At 30.2% G+C, this 20,929-nt stretch overlaps 3 protein-coding genes across 4 annotated transcripts in view; 2 read left to right on the top strand and 1 right to left on the bottom strand.

Annotated features, from left to right (window-relative positions):
* Positions 1-641: 641 nt before the first annotated feature.
* On the bottom strand, positions 642-4,375 carry LOC114941638 (solute carrier family 53 member 1). The gene is made up of 10 exons (XM_029316680.2): positions 3,901-4,375; positions 3,718-3,814; positions 3,428-3,581; positions 3,101-3,345; positions 2,575-2,836; positions 2,120-2,487; positions 1,694-2,036; positions 1,326-1,495; positions 1,106-1,239; positions 642-1,036 (listed from the first exon to the last, which is right to left on the bottom strand). The coding sequence occupies exons 2-10, from the start codon at positions 3,784-3,786 to the stop codon at positions 775-777; spliced, it is 2,007 nt and encodes a 668-aa protein (XP_029172513.2). The 5' UTR covers positions 3,787-3,814; positions 3,901-4,375; the 3' UTR covers positions 642-774.
* On the top strand, positions 3,982-7,475 carry LOC114941640 (putative serine protease K12H4.7). The gene is made up of 10 exons (XM_029316681.2): positions 3,982-4,318; positions 4,770-4,893; positions 5,098-5,347; positions 5,461-5,642; positions 5,737-5,972; positions 6,087-6,222; positions 6,293-6,609; positions 6,703-6,835; positions 6,925-7,094; positions 7,183-7,475. The coding sequence occupies exons 3-10, from the start codon at positions 5,132-5,134 to the stop codon at positions 7,293-7,295; spliced, it is 1,503 nt and encodes a 500-aa protein (XP_029172514.1). The 5' UTR covers positions 3,982-4,318; positions 4,770-4,893; positions 5,098-5,131; the 3' UTR covers positions 7,296-7,475.
* Positions 7,476-19,939: 12,464 nt separating this feature from the next.
* Positions 19,940-20,929, top strand: part of LOC114941637 (sushi, von Willebrand factor type A, EGF and pentraxin domain-containing protein 1) — a 31,019-nt gene continuing 30,029 nt past the window's right edge. For both annotated transcript variants that reach the window (XM_029316679.2, XM_029316678.2), the window contains exon 1: positions 19,940-20,478. In XM_029316679.2, the coding sequence (XP_029172512.2) occupies positions 20,430-20,478 (49 nt within the window). In that variant the 5' untranslated portion in view covers positions 19,940-20,429. The remainder of the gene's footprint in view (positions 20,479-20,929) is intronic.

A 20,929-nucleotide genomic window follows, 5' to 3' on the forward strand; every position in this document is an offset into this window, starting at 1 on the left:
GCTAGACACCACAGAAGCGCGCGCTTATAATTTCTAATATAATTCACAATTAATTAATATTTATAATAACTTCAACAATTTTATAAAAAACAAAACTAAACATATTGATTTTCATGTGTCCGCATTTATTGCAAACAAAATAGAAAAATGAAAAATTACAACTTTAAAAATTAATAATTAATAATTATTATAACTTTAGAAATTAATAATTAGAGAATTATGAATTTTTACCATCATATAAAAATTTATAACATATTTCTAATATATCTTTAATATTAAAGCCTTTAAATTTCTCATTTATTTAATAATCTCATATTATAAAAATTTATATATTTAAACTATTTGCACATCAAATATGATTTTTAATAGCTTTTTTATATACAGATGTTTATCAAACTCGTTAAATTTGTTTTTTTCTCGAAACAGAATATGTATGTATTTCTATGAGAAAAAATCTATATCTATTATTAGAAATGAGAAGTAATAATTTTTTATGTAAAATTGTTAATAATTCTAAAGTGTATTAATTATACATTCGCAATTATCGCAAAACGTTTGTCAATAACATGCCTTTTTTACAGAAAGGAAAGGATAACAATAAAAATATGCCATTTGTAAGAATTATAATACTTTCATAAAAATATATTAATATAAATATATTTATAAGTATATACATAAGTACTATATTCAGATACTAATTGCAGATTGCTTCCAAAAGCAATCTGCAATTGCAGCAAGTTAAAAGTAATAATGTACAAAAATTCTGAGCTATATTTAACTCGCATTCGATATATCAATATCCAAGATTTCTTCTTTAAGTAACGCTCGTTTTTCCTCTTTCATATTGTTCTGTTTTTTACCACCACTTTTACGCTTGCCCCTATTAAGTACACCATTTTCGTCATCCATCATTCGTAGAATTTGCGTCTGATCGGAACTTTCAATGGGTGCTATCGAAATATCACGCACGGCGCGGAATTTACCACAGTTGTTTAAATGTTCATTCTCCAAACGGAAAAAGTTCCATACGAATCGTCTGTAAACAATTTTATAAAACAATAGGAAGATACAAAGAAATTTTTAAATTCAAAAAGAATATTTATACCTAAAGACCTCAAGAGGTGCCACAATGGAAGTCATTAAGTCGCTAGAGATGTATTTGCATTCTACAAGAACGAAGCTTGCAATCCATACAAATCGTAGTATAAAATCTTCGATTATCGCAAAGTAATAAAACCACTATAAAATATTTAAAAATATGTATAAATATATATAATGTAAAAATCAAATATATTTCTTTTTATAATCGAATACGTTTTACTTACAGATGCTGAATAAACTACTTCTTCGCGCAGAAAACGATTTTCGCCAGCGTTACTGTCCAAGAGACCCCAGTCCATCTTAAGATCCCATGTATATGAATATATCGAATTAATAAGGCAACTACATACCCATAACCATAACCATGGATTCTCCCATTGATTTTTATATTCCCCTAAAAATATATAAATTGCTTTTGTATTAATTTTGCAAAAAAATTAAGAGCTGTAAAATTTTATAAAAATTATGCACATACGTATATAATAATTTTATATAAAATCATTTAAATTTTCTTCAAATTAAAGTTAATATATGTGTATATACAAGATAAAAATATACACTTTGAAAGAGTTTTAATGTAAATGCAACTTACCTGTGTGATAAGCGTATAAAGTATTAGCTACAACGACCAGGAAGGTTGTAGAATATTTTCCAGCGTTCACTAAATGCGGAAAAGCTTCTCTGGAATCTCGATATCGACGAACGCATTGCGCGAAGCGAAACCACGCGGGAAGACAATTCACGATAGGTCTAATAATGAGAGAGCCAGACATGCATTGCGTAGTATCGCCTGCCTTTAACCAGTCGCCGTTCGTGATATAAAAACATATTAAAAAATGAAAATCCAAGAATGCAGTCGCCAAGCTATTAAACTGATCTGCCAACCAGAAATCAGCAAAATTGACGTACGCAAACGGTGATATTAAAACACGTACCTAAAATAGCGCACAAAAGACTATATTCAATTTTTTCAATTCATAACAAGAGAAAGAAACAATATTGCACAAATTGTACTTACTATGATCTTCAACAGCCAGAAGCGAGCTTCATGACGAAATATCTTAATCGGATTTAATAGAAATGTCAACATGATGCAAACAAGTACAAATGGATTTATGTACGGTGGAATGCTTAGACTTGCACTGTACAAAAAGCTTAACAAGCTAAGTGTCCAAATAACTCCAAGAACAGCGGCAAGTTCCATGAGATGTTGCTCTGAAAGATGATTTCGTGGATCCAGCTCGAATATCAATACATGATTGACGCCGGAAGATCTCCATCCGTAAACGTTAATTCCAATAAGAAATAAAAATTCGATAATAAGGAAGGGACCTCGATATAATCTAAATGCAATCTTTAGATTTTCTCCACTATCATGGAAAATCGCTAAAAATAAGGAAATTTTTAATAATAAAACTATAAACACGCATAGTAATTCTTTTATAATATATAATATAAATTTTTTTAAAATACCTGAAAGGACGACCGCAATAGACAGAACAATGAAACTACCGGAAAATAAACCAACTTTAAAAGTAGTCCATGGACTTTGGTGTTCACCAAGCGGTGGTACCCGAAGACGTTTCATAGCACGCTGACGATCACCACCTTCAAGATCATTTGTCACTGTAGCTTCAGTTTCTTGTATCAATTTGTCTATATCTTTGGACGTATAAAAATGTGACGTCTCAACACACTCAACTCTCCATTTTGAACCAGCATCAACCGATAGCAGCTGAAAAGATTTTTAATGCATTATAGAGAAATTCAGATTTTAACATTAATATAATCAAAACACAAATCATTAAACAATTACTAGCTTTTACTTGAGTAATACAGGGAATATATCTGTTTCTTGCACTTTCTTGAATTATTTTTCAATTATAACAGAAAATGGTAATAATATTGGGATATAACTGTAGTTTCTGAAATTATACATGATGTGACTAACAAGTTACGTTACAAAAGACATGCAAATATTGCAATACAAAAAAAATACCTTGTCATGTTTCTTAAGAATCTTGCGAAATCCTGTATGGTTAAGGTTTTGATAGTTCTGAAGAAGAATTAGGGAGAGATAAAATTCTGAAAATGCAAGTTTTAGATCCCTAAGCTTTCTGGTAGGCAAAACTGGCTTCATATTAGCCTTTCCTTTGTTCTTTCCACTCCCTTGTTGCAGTTCCAATGCAGTTTTTAATTCACTTTGTAATGCTGCATACTTGCGTGTAGCTTCTGCTAATTTTTCTACAATAAATAAATAATTAATATAATTATTTATAGAAAAATTAAAATCATAAAACAATATTAATGCCAGAGAAATTCTTACCTGAATAAAATGTATTAATCTTTTTTAACTCACGATCACAGAATGTGAAAAATACTTCATCAAATGAGGCAAAGTGACGCTGTATCACTTCTGGTTCTACGCTTTCATCCGAAGGTGCTTCTTCCACCGCAGTATAAAGCATTGCTTTCATTTCCTGCAAAATAAAAAAGATGCAGTTAAAAACAAGCTTGCATAGAGTGATAAAATTTTAAATTTTATAAGTTTGCTTCATAAATATATTTTCTCATTTTATTAATCATAGCATAAATAAATGTTTGTACTTAAATTACCTCATAGCTAATATATTGTTTACGCCACTCAGGAGTAATATGTGCACTTAAATGTTCCGCAAACTTCATGTTGTCTTATATATACACAGTAGTTGCACTAATTTGTGAGAAAGAAAAATATGAATATTACACATACAGAAAGAATAAAAAAATTAAATAAGAAAAATCACATGTAAAATGTACCTAGAAACTGGTGAGGTGAAACCTTTCTTGGTGCTCGCTTTAACCGATTTAAATCCTAAGCGAGGTTATAGTTGACATTTATAACAAACCAAGAACTTTGTCGGCGGCGGCCGATCAAACGCTTTATCAAATGCTTCTGTTTGCCGTGATAAATATTTAATCGGCCGCAAGAGATAAAATTATTTGGCATTCGCCAGCCAGAGAAGTTCACGAGAGAGAGAGAGAAAAAGAGACTCCAACTTCCCTTATCACGAGTTCCATTAACTGAACAGCTGATCGAACTGGATTGAGCTAACCAAAGTTATCGCGGAAAATCACGCGGATTTCTTTCACAGACAATTAAAATAATTATGTTCCTCACATGTTGATCTGTCATATGATCGCTCACGGGACAACTCATCATATGTAATTTGCATATGTATGTACTTGAAATTTTTATCCTCAGTTTTTACAGTTTGCTAACAATTTTTATGTAGCAAGATATAAGTATGCAAATATGCGACAATATTTCAATCTTTTTTCATTTAATTCTGAATTATCATTGTTTTTTTTTCGTTCTCTCTGTAAAAATCTGATATGACTCATTAATGAAAAAGAGAGATTCAAAAAGAATATATATATATTGCTATATTATCATTATAGATTATATGTATAATGATAATATAAATTCTAAATTTATAATATTATCCATATTATGAAGTCAGGATTTCGAGATCAGTCCTTATTGTGAAGTTCTCCTTTGTTTAAAAAAAAATGTATACTTTATTTCTTGTTATTTCCCCTCTCTTGAAATATTTCTCTGTGTTATAAATATTTATTATATATGTATTCAAAATGCACAGATCCTTGACGAGTTGTTTGTGTTTTAGATTTACAATATCAACTGCCTGCGCTGCAAAGTCACGCCAAGGTCATTACAAGGAATATTTCAAACTGTTGGCAGCAGAGTGTCCAACTTTTAAAATCTTATCTTTATTGTTACAAGTGATCTGAGTGAGTACTTTATAGTGCATTTATTAAAATTTCTATCAAAGATATTCATAGATATAAAAAAATATATATTTCTATTTTAATAGCAAAGGATATAAAGTTTATATATTAAGTTAAAAATGGATTATACTTTCTCTTCAACTAAAATATTCACAATATATATCTATGCATATGACATATTTATATTTATTGTATCTCATCTTACAGAATTGCTTCCATACGGAGAAGAATAATAATTCAAATGCATCATAATATGCAGCTTCTACTGTTATTATCAATTATTTTAAATATCATAAACATCAGTACAGCAGGGCGTATTTTCTTAAGAGGTCGGAGCAAATATGGTAATTTAGGAGAGCCAATTTTATCTTCTGAAAGATATGTGCTTCCAGAGGAACAGTGGTTCACACAATATTTAGATCATTTTAACCCAAGTGATGCTCGTGTTTGGAAACAGGTATATATATATAATGAAAGGTTTCATTATATCTTATATTTCATTAAGTTTTTTATTTCTTCAAATAAACTTTAATAGGATTACTGTTGGTTACAATTATTATTTTTTGATAGAAATATTATGTCAACTCCAATTTTTATAAACCAAATGGACCCATGTTTTTAATGATTGGAGCTGAAGGTGCAGCAAATGCCACATGGATGGTAGAAGGTCAATGGGTTGAATATGCTAAAGAATTTGGGGCAATGTGTTTTTATTTAGAACATCGTTTTTATGGAAAAAGTCACCCTACTCAGTATGTAGAATATAAATAATTAAATGCAAAAGAACATTAATTTAGAAATTTATATTATATTATAACTGTACTTATGTTGTAAATATACTTGCAGGGATCTTAGTGTAAAGAATTTGGTATATTTAAGCTCACAGCAGGCATTAGCAGACTTAGCATACTTTATTACAAGTGTTAATATTGGATACAAATTTCCAAATAACACAAAATGGATTGTATTTGGAGGATCATATGGTGGATCTCTAGCTGCTTGGATGCGCGCTAAATATCCCCATTTAGTACATGGAGCTGTATCTAGTAGTGGACCATTGTTAGCACAGGTTGACTTTCAAGGTAATATATTATTATAGGTATATATATATATATATATATATATATATATCAATTTTTGAACTAGTATTCTTTAAAGATATGATATAAGTGTATACAAATGATTTTGTATTACAGAATATTTTGTTGTTGTTGCAAATGCTCTGAAAGATTATTCTCAAAATTGTGTTGACACAATAGCAGAAGCTACCAAGCAATTAAATATATTGTTACATCATATTGTTGGTCAACAGCAAATAGAGAAAAAATTCAAGTGAGTAAAAATGTTAGAGTGTTAAGAAACTATGATTTGCTGCGATTTTCTCATACAAATCATATTTCAGATTATGCAATCCAATTGATCCTGGGCATACAAAAAAAGTGGACATTTCTAATCTATATGAAACATTAGCAGATAACTTTGCTGGCGTTGTACAATATAATAAAGACAATCGTCGAAGCTCTCCATCTGCTAACATCACTATTGAAACTGTATGTAACGTATTAGTAGATGAAAAGATAGGAAAACCTATTGATAGACTCGCTTATATAAACAACATGATATTAAATGCTACTAAGGAGAAATGTTTGGATTATCGATACAGTAAAATGATTCGTGAGCTTCGAAATGTTACTTGGGCTAGTGAGCAAGCAGAAGGAGGTAATGCATATGAATTTAATTGAAATTATATTTTATTACTGCAAATTATATTTATATAATGCTACATAATTAAATTGTGAATGGTGTTTGTAGGACGTCAATGGATGTATCAGACTTGTACAGAATTTGGATTCTTCCAAACTTCAACTGCACAGCCTACTTTATTCAGTGATACCTTTCCAGTAAACTTTTTTGGACAGCAATGCATCGATATTTTCGGGCCTAGGTTTGCTTTTCTATTTAAATTATATTTTTTGAACGTAATATTCACTTAAAAAATGTTTAAATAATAAGAGAAAGTTCTTTCTTTTACAGATACGATATAGATTTAGTTAAATCTGCTGTCTTCCGAACGAATATTTTTTATGGCGCGTTAAATCTACAAGTGTCAAACGTAGTATTTGTACACGGTTCTGTCGATCCTTGGCATGTGCTAGGCATTATAAACTCCTCTAATCCGCAAGCACCTGCTATTTATATTAATGGTAAGTAGAATATTCTATATATATTTATATATATATATATACATATGTATACATGTGCGTTATTTAATTTATTAATTTTTATTTTAAGGCACTGCACATTGTGCAGATATGTATCCTTCATCAGAAAATGATATGCCTCAATTGAAGGAAGCCAGAATACAAATAAGAAGTTTAATCAAACAATGGTTAAAAAATGATTAAAAATTTATATCATATATTATACACATATTATATATGTCATATATTATGCATATATTATACATAATATATATATACATACGCATTATATGTACGAAAGTATAACAATGTATAATTCCTGTAAAGTATTAGTCCCCTATCATTTAAAAAATTAAAATTAAATTTTTTTACGCCTTGAAAAAACAGTATTGGTATACATTTCCTGATTCCAACTTCCGTATAAAATCTCCGTTATACATGTACACATCTTCAATACATTCATAAAATTTAAACTGTTATTATCTCTTTTAATCGATAATGGGATCATCTCGACTCTTTCCATGCATACGTAACATTTTTTAGCGAAATCTTTCGATCTGATATGAACACAATTTAAATTCCATTAATGATGTCCTCAAGTAAAATTAAAAGCGGAAATGACATTCTCCCATATTGTTCCTTCCCGATTTTCCTACAAACAACTCGCTATTGTGGTATCTCGCTATTGTTATGGGAACAGTGAAAGCAAACGCGAAAATAGTAGCGATAACAATTCTGGGAGATACGAAGAAACGTCGCCGATAAATGCCATTGATAGAAATTACTAGTCAGCGATTCGATCTCCTGCAGGCGGCTGAGAGAGCTTCGTGAAAGAAAAGATCCATTTTGTTGCCAGACAGAACGGAAAGACCGTGAGAATAGATGAGATTCGATTGCAATTGTCGTCATTTTTTATTATCTAGCTATTTTCTATGCACTTACGTTCATCTCGGCAATTGTACATTTTATAACGAATTCTCAATCTCAAGATTTCACAGAGTTGGTGAATCTATATCTATTCTAAAGAGGAAAAGTGAGAATTTGTCCACTTAGTTATGATGAGTAAACACAACCAATATTTTCTTTAAGAAACGTAAGAAATTCTTACATTATAAGTTATTATTTTTATTTAATTAAATTATTTATTTAAATGAATAAATAATTTATCTTTCTTCAATTATTTTTTATTTGAATAAATTAAAATCAAAAAAATTTTTATGGAAATGAAACAAAAGTTAAAACATCTTTTAGCATAACAATAAAATATTAAATTTCGTTCGCCAGGAATGAAATACTAAGGTAGTAGATATTAAACTGACTACACTGGCTGTCTATTCGATTTGTTAAACTATATTTATTGACGTTTCGACCATACTGTAGCAAGATGACACAAGTGAAACGCAGTTAATTTACCATCCGATCTTAAGTTAAGTCTCACCGGAGCGTACTTTTAAATGTCAATAACGATATGCAGTAACTCATTAATGCTTCTATTGTAATTTTGAAAAGGACCACAACCCGTATGGTCGAAACGTCAATAAATATAGTTTAACAAATCGAATAGACAGCCAGTGTAGTCAGTTTAATATCTACTACCTTAATCTTTTAGCATGTTTCATTTTTACATTATATATATATATATATATATATATATATATATTTTATTATTGGAATTATTTTCTATTTATTTTCATTATTTGTTATTATTATTAAAGTGCGCGTTTACATCATTTGATATCTTTTAATATTAATAATAAATATATGCGAATTACATTATTTAGCGATCGCTCGACTTATCTAGTCTAATTTACAGAAATTGGTTTTTGTAATAAACATTAAAGAGAAATAAAACCGTTAATATTTTGCATTTGTTTAAATAATAGATTTCGCAATTTATGTATATTAAAAAATATTTTCCTTACACATATATCGTGAAATCTATTATTTCACAACATGCAAGATATTAACAATTTCATCTCTCTTTGATATGTTTATTACGAAAACCAATTTTGTTTCTGTCAATTAGACTAGATAAGTCTGGAATCGAGCGATCACTAAATAAGGTAATTTCGCAGTAATTGTCGATTAATGATTTGGTAACATCATAGAAATGTAACTGCATTTCGCACCGTTTGATATGCAACGGCTCTGCGACTAATGATTGAATGCAGCGATCACGTATCTAATGTATATCTAATGCATATTACATATCGCATAACACATATCAGAAGGATGACGTTCTATCTCATCTTTGAAAGGATATTTAAAACATATTTAAGGAAAAAAAAATTTCTTTTATGCGTGTATCTATATTTTTCATTTAATCAATTTTTAATTGCGTGCACGCTCTTTTTAGAAAGATACCCTTACAAAGATTTTGGAGATTTATCGTTAGAATTTACTCTGGAAAGGGTGAAATAGAGAAAACGTCATTTCTTTGAAACATGCTAAAAGATGTTTTAATCTTCGTTTCGTTTCCATAAAAATTTTTTAAATTTTATTTTATTCAAATAAAAAATAATTTAAGAAAGATAAATTATTTATTTATTTAAATAAATAATTTAATTAAATAAAGTAATAACTTATAGTGTAAGAATTTCTTACGTTTCTTAAAAATATTGGATGTGTTTATTCATCATGACTAATTATAAGTGGATGCATATCAAAGGGATGACGTTCCCTCTATCTTACCCTTTCAAGGGAACTTTCACGGCGCGCTACATTCTTCGGACATTATCCCGTTTCGATCGATTTGATCGGAGCGTTCGGTTAATTTAACACGGTGAAACTACTTGCTGCATCGTCGTCGCCCCTTCAACGTTCCCCTTCGCTAGTCGGCGATTTCGAAGTCGTTGACCAAAATTACTTGTCTGATACTAATGATGAACTATCCAAATTAATCGAACGATCTGCGACGGATCATAGAAAAAATTACGATATAAAATAATTCTTTCCTGACCGCGTTATACATATTTCAATATTCAAATTTCATCAATAAAATCTCTCTTCTATGTGTATTTTAATTCTCTCTCTCTACATATATTAATTTATCGATTACAAATTTTAATTGCATATCAATTGATACTTCATCTAGTTTGTTTCTTATAGAGATAAATGAATCGTTCGTTCGAAAACGACTTAAGTCGACTTAAATTTTTACACAAAAAAATTGAAGATTAAACTAGGTATGTGTGTGTGGATTCGAGTTATTAAACATTTTACTCAGCAAAATAGGAACACGTATATTAAATAATATAAAAGCTAAGCAGCATAATGTTTAATAACTCGAATCACACAGTTAAATCTTCAATTTTTTTTGTGCAAAAATTTAAGTAGACTTAAGTCGTTTTTAGTATTGTAAATATACTTGCTACTGTCTTCTTTCTAAATTAAAGTCTTTAATTTCTGCACAATTTCTAGCAAGGTAAAATTTAAAAATTGCTTATATTGTTCTGACTTTTTTGCAACAAAAATTACTTTTTCTCCTTAATTTATACAAAATCTAAATCTCTAACTATATAAATCTCCAAAATCTTTGTAAGGGTATCTTTCTAAAGAGCGTGTGCACGCAATTGAAAATTGATTAAATGAAAAAAATAGATACACGCATAAAAGACAATTGTTTTTTTTCCATTAAATATGTGTTTTGAATAATTAACTTAATTATTTTTTATCTTATTACAATCTATTGCTAGAATAAAGAAATTTAAAAAATTTGCAAGATAATTTACAAGTTTGCAAATATTCCTTGACTTCTCTCAATATACTTCTCAACTTACAATAATCTGGCTTAAGGCTCGAAAGTCTACGTCATCACGTAGTAATATTATAAGGTGAACAAATCGGGTCGTTGCACCTTCCCATCGGGACCTACTTCGACATTCGTCGTGGAAGGATAGTGAAACTTCTCGCGACGCATCTCGCGCATCAATTATGCTTCTCCTCCTCTCTATCTCTTTGAAACAAGATCCTATAGCTCTATTCCCAGCGCGCGGAATTTCCAGCGAAGCGTGAAAATCGCGTCTCTTTTCGCGAGGCGTGAGAAGGCCGTGCACAAAACGAGGTCGGGGGAAATTGGTGACGAAGATCTCGGCGATGACGCGTATCTATCCCTGGACTTTGACGATTGTCCGGAACGGAGAAAGCGATACGTGTTAGGTCGACGGTATGACTCACATACGTGACATATTTTTTCTATTTTTTTTTTAAATTTTCGACTCGTGACGTGACGTTTTCTTATTGTAGGCTGACAGTGTCGTGATCCCGTACGTTTTTTAGAATCGTTACTGACCGTAAGTTTCACTTCGTCATTTCGGTCAACTCGATCTCAGATACAAGTTAACTGATTCTGAGTGTGAACAGTTTGCTGTCACCTACTAAATTACAGTTCCACTTGTGACATAAATGGAAACAGAAAATTTAATTGCAACTTTCGCGATACCAGCTTCGATTCTTCTTCTGTGCTCAAGACGACTCTTCCAACGATCTGACATTGATAAATTAAATTCTTTTCTGTCAGTCTTACTTTGTGTTTAGATAAATTATATATATAATTCAAAAACTGAAAATGGTGTAATTGTAAATTATATTTCATACTTTTATAAGATCTACAAATAATAGAGATCAAAATGGTTGCACTGCGGCCCCTATATATAGGCAAAAGTGACAAGCCAGAAAGAAATTTCTTATTTTTATATATTTTTACTTGTGTGTCGTGACGTTTATTTTATTTGATTAATATTATTAATAATGATTTTTCTAATATCAATATCTAATATCTTTTTTTACTTTATTCTTAAATTATACTGTTAATTTTTTTCAATATTAAACTTTTATAATATTGCTTAAGCTTTAGCTACTTCAAAAGTTTTACATTTACATCAATAATTATGTTGATTATTAATGACAATAAAGATTATACAAAAGAATTGATATCCTTCATTTTAGTAAAATATCAAGTAAATAAACTATTAAAGAAAATGAATTTAAAGTACAATATATAAAAGTAATGCGAAAATTATTACAAGCAGTCTGTTATCGCCAATTTAATGCTTACTTATATTTTAAGATTGTTTAAAATTATTAATTGATCTAATGAATAAGTTGTATATTTAAATTTTATATATAATCCGAAATAAAAAAAAGAAGTTTACTATTGCAAGAAAACTAAAAAATAAAACAAGAATTTTTTAAAATGTATCCTAATTAAAATTGTACAGAAATAAAAGATTATAATTTAGAAAAAATGGCAGTAAATACTTTTATTTTCTATGCATAAAAATTTAAATAAAAATTGAAAATGTTGATAAACAAAATTTGAATGCAATTTCTTAATCTCTTCTAATTGAGAAGATGATAGCTTCTGTATTAATATTTATATTTAAAAGGAAGAGGTATCTCTCACATACAGTTATTCGTTTGCTTGCTTATTTATGAAGAAGAAATACTGTCTCAGATGAATAAATTCAACAACAGTGCAAACAACTGTACGCATTATCTGTCGGAGAATCGAAACCGAGCATGATAACGGTCTTGCATCTGTTACCTACATGCTATAGTTTATGCTATGTTAATGCCCTCAGGATTTCTCATCATATAAAAACACCGTTTTGCGTCATTGCTGTATCGATTATATCCGACATTATGTATTTTGAAGCAAATCGCCATTTTTGAATAGTACTTTAATAAGCTTTTATTAGTTGTACGGATTATTATGTTTCGTAAGACTGATAAGTTTCGTTAATTTTTTTCTTCTAGAACAGATTGTTCGCTGAAGCGAAGCATTGGTTGTGTGTTACAGTAGCATTTTTTTTAAAAGTCTATGAAAGTGTACCGTCAATCGGCATAAGCTCAGAAGAGAAAGCAACGATTCTCGTAGTCCTATCGTGTCTGACTGGATTCATAGAATCGCGAAAGATTTTTTGCACACATGTCGAACGCGTCAACGTCATCACTTTTTAATTATATTTCTACACGCACTAAATAATAACCGAGTAAGACCCGGATGTAGCAGTAATACATTTTAAAAATCGATATTAACGTGAATCATTAATTAAAAATGATGTAAGTCAAATTTTTATTTAAATTTTTAAATTTACGATGAATCAGCTACGTGCAAAAAAATCTTAAAAGATTTAAAACGGATATAGATCATATGAGATGCGAAATTATAAAACATCCAGTATTGATTACGTATACATCATTTTTAATTAAATAATAATTGCACGTTTTATAAAAACTTGCATTTTTTATCAAAAATTTTTCTTATTTTCCTGATTATTTCAATTACAAACATCAATGTTCTTCATGTTTGTTCTCAAATAAAATTTTGCGGATACTTATATGCTTATTTATAAATATATTTGTATTTCGAAAAATGTCGAACTTTTTGGAAACCGCCTGCTTTCTAATTAATTAGGAACTCGTAAAAATTGTAAATAATATAATTCCCTTTTAAATGATCTCTTTCTGGATAGTATGATATAAATTTTTTTGTAAAAATTATCAATTAAACGAATCTAAAGATGATTCAATTATAAATAGAAAAAATGTTATAAATATAAATTTTTTAACACTTGACTTGGCACTTGAAACACTTCTGCAACAGTGACGGGGGTTAATAAGGATTTTCAATGGTTTAACTAATAGCAGATACCCTTTGTACTCTGATTACTAGAGAAAGCATGCAATAAGGAACTCTTTGAGACTCAACGTGTCATTTTAAGTATTTTATGTTAATATAAATATTGTGCATACGTCGCAATTATAAAAATGACATTGTTTTAGAGCCAATCGTCCCTAATAGATATTTAAAGAAGTTAGTAACACTTTTGGATATTATTTTATGAATTCACATATCATAATAAATGATTGTGCATTTAAACGTTTGTTATTTTAGATAGATTAATCGTACTAAAAATTTCACAGTGCTCTCTTGCCAAGAATTTATACGCGCATAACGTCATTTCGTTTTTTTTGTCTACAGAGAAAGTGGAGTAAAGGGCACCATTAGATGAAAAAGGAGCAAGCGACATCACATGCATTACAATATCCTCATTTGAATACACTATGGTGCCTAACACAGTGCAATGCGCACTGACCTATACTTGTTGCAAGATATTATCATATATTATTATCATTTTTTTAATAGTTACACATATTTCACAACGCGTTCCGTTACGGAAGAAGACTCGATGCAACGAACAGAGAATGAAATCAGTATAAAAGTATATAAGAAAATGGAGATAAAGATTTTTTTGACATATATACAGGAAAAAGATACAATAATAATGAAATTAAATTTTATTTTATTATCAATCATTTTTCAATATTCAGTCTAATTGAGAATTATTCGATAGTTTCTTCTGATACTTCTTGTCATTTTATTTTCGTGCAATTTGCATAAATAAAAAAAAGGATATTTTTGCACATAACTATGACCAATTTCTTTAGTATTTATTTTAATTTAATTACAGTCCAACTAAGGAAGACTCATGGGAAAAACTCTTAACAAAAATTTGCTGCTTTCCCATTCTTGCCCACTAAAACAATTAGCCGCTAGTGAATTAACTCGTGGCTTGATCAATCGATTAAAATTGCACAAGAGTATATAGCTGTAACGATAATAGAAAAAAAGTATGACTGTGTGAGAAAATTTACGCATTGCGCATGCAAACGGACAATATAATCACAGCTGTATCGCCGTCTTCCATCTCTTCGCTGTTTTGACTTTCCATAGCCATCGACTTTCTTAAGGAATTCCCTAAGACTAGAATCGGGGTCGCATAAAGTACACCAGAAGATGATGCTCTTAGCGTATAGTAAGCAGATTGCGGGTAAACATCACACGCACGCAAAGAACAATTTAAGTGTACTAACAATGTGCACACGTGTGCGCTCTGAGAAAAAAAAAGTACATTAAAGTCGTGTTGCAATCATAAATCTACGTCCTTTAACTTTACGGCAAAATTGAATCTTTCACAAATCCAGCATGCTGAAGATTTCTTCGACATTCCTGACTCGCTTGCAAACAATTTTGCCGAGTTTATAATTACTGGTTTATTCTAGATTCTTACAAAACAACGCTATCATCCGTTTCCATAAATGATTAATAAATACGTTAATTATATATCTAAAATAACGAAACAAAGATTAATACGGCTGATATGTATATATAAGTAATGTAATATGTTTGTGTTGCGGCAGTAATGAAACGATATAAGTGCAGTATTAAATTTAAATATTTAATTTTCTTTATTTAAAGCATAAATAAAAGGTAATCGTGAGAGAAAAAAGAATGAATAATTAAAATACGAATTAAACTTATTTTTGTCATCGCGGGGAAGAGAAATCAGAGAGTTCGAAACACGGAAACACGCTTACAAAGTTGCTGTTCGATAACCCGGAAATTTGAGGACACCGACTCTTCGATCAATTCGTATGCACGAAATGAAGAACGATTATGGCCAGGTTTGCGATATACGACTAACGGAGAGGCTCTTATTGGATCCCACCTGATTAGAGCATGCCGGTCGACGACCTCGTCTTTATACGCGTTCGAAACCTGATAATTATTCAGCGAATTTCGAAAGTTTAATAACGCCCGCAGTGATGATGACGCAGTAGAGACTCGCGGAATTCAGTTGCAAGTCATTTGCGAGTCATTTTGATAATCGATGTATAAGAGTGAAAAGCAAGAAAGAAAAATTTATAGTTCCTGTTTAGCAGTTAAGATCTAGATTAGATGGCAGAAGAAATTCCTTATATGGCAATCTTACTATACATCGTTCCGCTGGAAGATTAAGGATAAAACTATACTTGACTCGTTTTGCAAAATTATAAAAGATCAAACGATAAGATCAATTAATATAATCTGTGAAAAAGGGACTAAAAATCAGCGGCGATTTAAAGCTTATAACTAATTTAATTATACTTTTTTTCTTTATTTCTTTTTATTCATAAGACAGAGAAATTATTTGAGAATTATAAATCTTAATGCAGAAAGTACAATATTTAACAACAATGTTCTAAGAAGAATAATGTAATTTCCATTATTTCCAAGAAACTGCTATGTTGTACATACATACGAAATGTGTAAACTGACAAAAGAAAACTTCTCGCACAAAATTACGGAAAAGTACCGCAAGATAATTCACGCATAATTTACTATTTTGTGCAAATCTCTGTAGCAGATAATTATTGTAAGATACTCGCGTGGAGTTATATATCTCTCTCGTTAGTTGTTTTTGAAATATTAATTAATTTTTTATTCATGTATAAACGCTAAAACATATACTATGCATAAAAAGCACAAGCAATTCAAATAAATAATAATTATGCAGTAAATAATATAATTTAATTTTACCTCCCTTCTCTGATAGTTATTCATTTTGGATTTCTGAATTCATTCTTTAAATTCACATAATTGCATATTGCATAATATACACAATCGAATTCACATAATGACATTTGACAACAAATTTATAGAAAAAATGTAAAGTTCTTTCAAATTCTATATGCGATTACTATACGTATTGCCATTTAATGATTATTTCATGAAAATCGAGAATAACTCTTGAAGTAAAATTGATAAATGCATAATTTAGCATATTCATTCAGACAATTTAAAGATCGTCGACTCCTGTGTCTGAATCATGAGGAACCTGAACCTAAACGAAAACCTGATCGTATACGATAATGGGATACTCGCGAGATGTGTTTGTGCATGTATATATACTTAATACAGGTGTGTATCGGCGTATATGTGTGCATTCGTGAATGCACACGCGGCTACAAAGTGTTACGTTTGTTGTATGGCGGTCGCGGTATGTGGGTCAGGAAGCCGGCGTTACTAACAAGTGACTCGGTTCGAGGCGATTCGTGAAGCGACACACACTGCTAGCTTTTGTCGCACCAAATTTTCGTCTTTTAACTAATTTCGTCTCCTCGCTACTCCAACTCAATGTAACGATCTTATAATTGCGCTTTGTAAAAGCGATTGCAGGAACAATTCCTTGTCTTGTATGGTACTTAATTCTGTGATTAAAAAAGCGATTGCAATTAGTCTTAAGCGAATTACCACGATTTATATTAGAGTTTAAATGAATTAGAAAAAAATGACAGATTGAATAGTGTTAATTTTATAATATTTTATATCACTTGTCGTAGAAATAATTGGATACTGTTCAATGGATTGTCGATTTTATACGAAATTGTGCGTACATTATGCACTTAAATAATGAAAAATATAATTAAATATTTCAATTTTTAATTTTTGGATTTTAGTTTATCAATATCAATTTAGTATAATCAAAAGAAGAATATTAAAATAATATAAAACCAGTCAATGGCTACTTCCTCTATAGACCTTTCCGTAATTATGTACGTACATAATTATTTTTGACAATGATTACATTTCTTCATTTTTTCACAAAAATAAATATAGATTTAACACTGACTCAATTATATTAAACATTTAAATTAAACATTTGCTGTATCTCTTGGTTCAGAGAAATTTTAATGCGTAATTTGACATCACGTTTATTTACATCGCGGAGATCTGCTTCTTCATGTATGTACTTTGCGTTCTCTGCATCGAGTACACGTTTTGATCTTCATTTTACGACTGAGCAATCGAGTATCCGTTCCATCGCAAAATAGGATCGAGTAAACAAGAATTATACTCGATAATCGAAAATCATGCACGATTGCTTCGATGCGGCATGTCTTAAAGCGCAGTCATGAATGCTGCATGATATGCGTATACGTACGCAATTCTGCTCGCATGTTCCACGCATTTTATTTCTAATTGAATTATCAATCGCGACCTCTTCTTGATCGATTGACATGGAATGCGACAGACGAACCATATGTATGCACTTGAATGTATAAGAACCCGGTTATGTAGTTCTTTGTACGTCAATCTCTCCGTTGGCATTTTGAGAAAAAAGGTTACATAAAAATAAAACATATTCTATGCAAATCTAATAAAATCTTGAATTTTGAACATTTTTTCACTCGATCTTCGCATTAGCGTTTCCAAAAGAGACATCTTTGAATTAAGAATATCTCTTATGTAGTATAAAAAATTATAGATAATATTTTATATGTATATATAATATGAATTAATCTGTCTTGAAGATATTTTTTCTATTTTTTTAAAATCGCGAATTATAAAACAGCTTGAATGCCAAGTACATGAAATACTTCTGATACACGCATGGACTATTAAATTTCATGGTTGCGTTAATCAGCACGTATGAGGCGCTCTATAAAGATACAATTATGGATGCTCTTCATTGTTAGCATCAAGAAACCATAATTAACTCAGTACAAGGAACAAGGAAGCATCGAGGGCTAGGCGAGCTGGTTTAGGGTGACGCGGTTGGGTGCTCATCTTCCTAGTCCTTCTTTCTTAAACGCAGACATTCTAGATTCTTTCTAACCGGAAGAAAAATAAAAAATAATAACACGTCACACCTAGTAAAAAGTATATATATAATTATAAAATATATAATTTGAGTATATAATTAGAAAAGAATGTTTTTATTTTTAAGAATAAAGTTAAAAACACTGGAGATTAAGAATGAACAATTCACAAGTAAATATTTTATATAATTTTCACATAAGTTTTGATATGTAGAAATTGTTATTCTGTTACGTCTTGTATTTTGCAAGAAATATCTTTCTTACTATTAATTTAATTCCAAGTTACGAAAAAGAAACTATTTAGATACGATGTGTATGTATGTACAAATTATGGTCCCACTTATACTTTCCGCAAAATTATACATATATTGTTCTTAATCGCTAGTACATTGTTACAAATTGTCATAGAATTTCCACGAATTTTCATAATTGCGTATGCTTGCGGGAACTCTATATATCTGTTATTTTCTTTAAGACGCCTTGTTTCCATTTTTATAGTTCCATGTCGAGGGATGTGCTTTGCTCTGTGAATTTACAATTATATCCTATATGACAATTATAGGTTGATGATTATCAATTAATTGCGCAGAATAGAAACGTCAAGAATTATGTAAAAGCGTGAATTGGAGAAATTTACATATATGTAATTCTCAGAATTACATTTTATGTAAAACTTGAGTTCAACTCGCATTAAATGTTTTCGACATTTTACCATAATAACAACATGTTACGCGATGCACATAAGCTGCATGTAATATTCTTTCGTCATTTGCTGCAAAATTACCCCAACACTTTCTTACGATTTCCATAAACGTATATAATTACACGAACAATCAAATCTAATGAATTATATCTATCGGTATATGTATATTAATTAGGGTTAATTGCGGCTCGATCGTTTAAAAGTAATAATTTATAATTTTAAAATCAATCATTAATAACGCTAATAATTAATAATTAAAAGTATTTTTAAAGAAATTAAATGATATAATAATTCTAAATTAAATAATATTAAAATATAAGCAAATATGCATAACAATATATTTTCTTAGAATTATAAATTAGATAATTTTTAAAAATGAGATAATGCAATCTTCCGCTTATATTATTCAGAAATCATATAATCTCTTTCCGTAAACTTTCCGTATAACTACGTCGAAATATTTTATTTGTATCATATTCCTTCAAATTAGGATCTGTTTCCCTTCGGAAAAATTGGTGAAAAATATATTTTTCGATGAAATAGCTAATCCAATCATCCTACGGGAAAAGGATATCATGTTCTCACTATTCAGTGACGTGTCAGCACGCACGTTGGCCTGAATACCAGAGGAGAGGCGGATGAGTAAAAAGAAGGGAGGATGAACAGTCAGTCAGTCGCACAAGCCAGCCTCGTTCCTGATGGCAACCGGTACAAGTCGTTACTTGCTAAGGTGGTGGTAGCAAGGAACAGCAGGTGGAGGGGAACAGAGCACCTGGACGACTTCCTGCCAGAGAGTAAGCACCTCAGTCTTCAGGAAAGAACGTTCGACATCGGTGCATCGATACGAGTCTCGTGAGTCGCAGCACGAGAGAGCTGGACTTGCACGTTATTTTAACTCTGTTCGAAGACACCCGAAAGACTTGGGAGATTCGCACGTGATTTTCTTAAACTCGCGCTTTGAGCAAAGCGTTAATGTTCGGGAGAAAAAATAAAGAGGGTCGCCCGCACCCCAAAATGATGTCTTTCTCCAAGTGCGTTCGGTGAACTTCTCTTACGGAACCGATAAAGTGCGATTGTTACAGGCGTATTAATTACTGTTCCATCACGGAATTGCGCCGAAATAGCTGCCTCTTCAATTTTTCGGAACGAGAAGACATACAAGTTACAGATTAAAGTTCCACGCGGAAGCTGGCCCTCGCGCTAAGGAAATGGAACGCGCGGCACTTTGCTTCCTTTTCGTCGCACTGATTTGCAAAAGTACGTAAATTTCTTCTTCAGCTCTAATTTTATCCAATTAAATATACATATATTAAATAAAAATTATCACATAAAAATTTCTAAAAATAATGACTACCAAAAGATATATTCTTAAATATTCAAGATTTTGTTTTCTAAGATAAATAAAAATATGTACAAATTATATGTGTATATATTACATTTTGCTGATTGCTAAATTATATATTTATAATTGAATTTATTAAGTTACAGATCTACACGCGATAATTTATATTTACGTATATATATATATATATATATATATATATATATATATATATATATATAATAATTACGCGCATAATAATTATACATATTAATGATATCTAAATAAATGAATTTTTATATATAGTCTAAAACACTATATAAAATTAATCAAAATTAATAATAAAAAGAGCAAAGATATAAATTTAATTATTTTTATATAATTGTC

The sequence above is a fragment of the Nylanderia fulva genome, unplaced genomic scaffold (assembly GCF_048542155.1).
Source record: "Nylanderia fulva isolate GAGA-0341 unplaced genomic scaffold, ASM4854215v1 Scaffold5, whole genome shotgun sequence".
Lineage (NCBI taxonomy): Eukaryota > Metazoa > Arthropoda > Insecta > Hymenoptera > Formicidae > Nylanderia > Nylanderia fulva.

Coding starts and splice junctions, on each gene's coding strand:
- LOC114941638 (XM_029316680.2), bottom strand. CDS start 3,786: ATGAAGTTTGCGGAACATTTAAGTGCACATATTACTCCTGAGTGGCGT. Junction 2,837..3,100: donor TTCTTAAGAAACATGACAAG/GTATTTTTTTTG, acceptor AAATCTTTTCAG/CTGCTATCGGTTGATGCTGG. Junction 1,496..1,693: donor TTTATACGCTTATCACACAG/GTAAGTTGCATT, acceptor ATATATTTTTAG/GGGAATATAAAAATCAATGG.
- LOC114941640 (XM_029316681.2), top strand. CDS start 5,132: ATGCATCATAATATGCAGCTTCTACTGTTATTATCAATTATTTTAAAT. Junction 5,973..6,086: donor AGCACAGGTTGACTTTCAAG/GTAATATATTAT, acceptor TTTGTATTACAG/AATATTTTGTTGTTGTTGCA. Junction 6,223..6,292: donor CAAATAGAGAAAAAATTCAA/GTGAGTAAAAAT, acceptor ATCATATTTCAG/ATTATGCAATCCAATTGATC.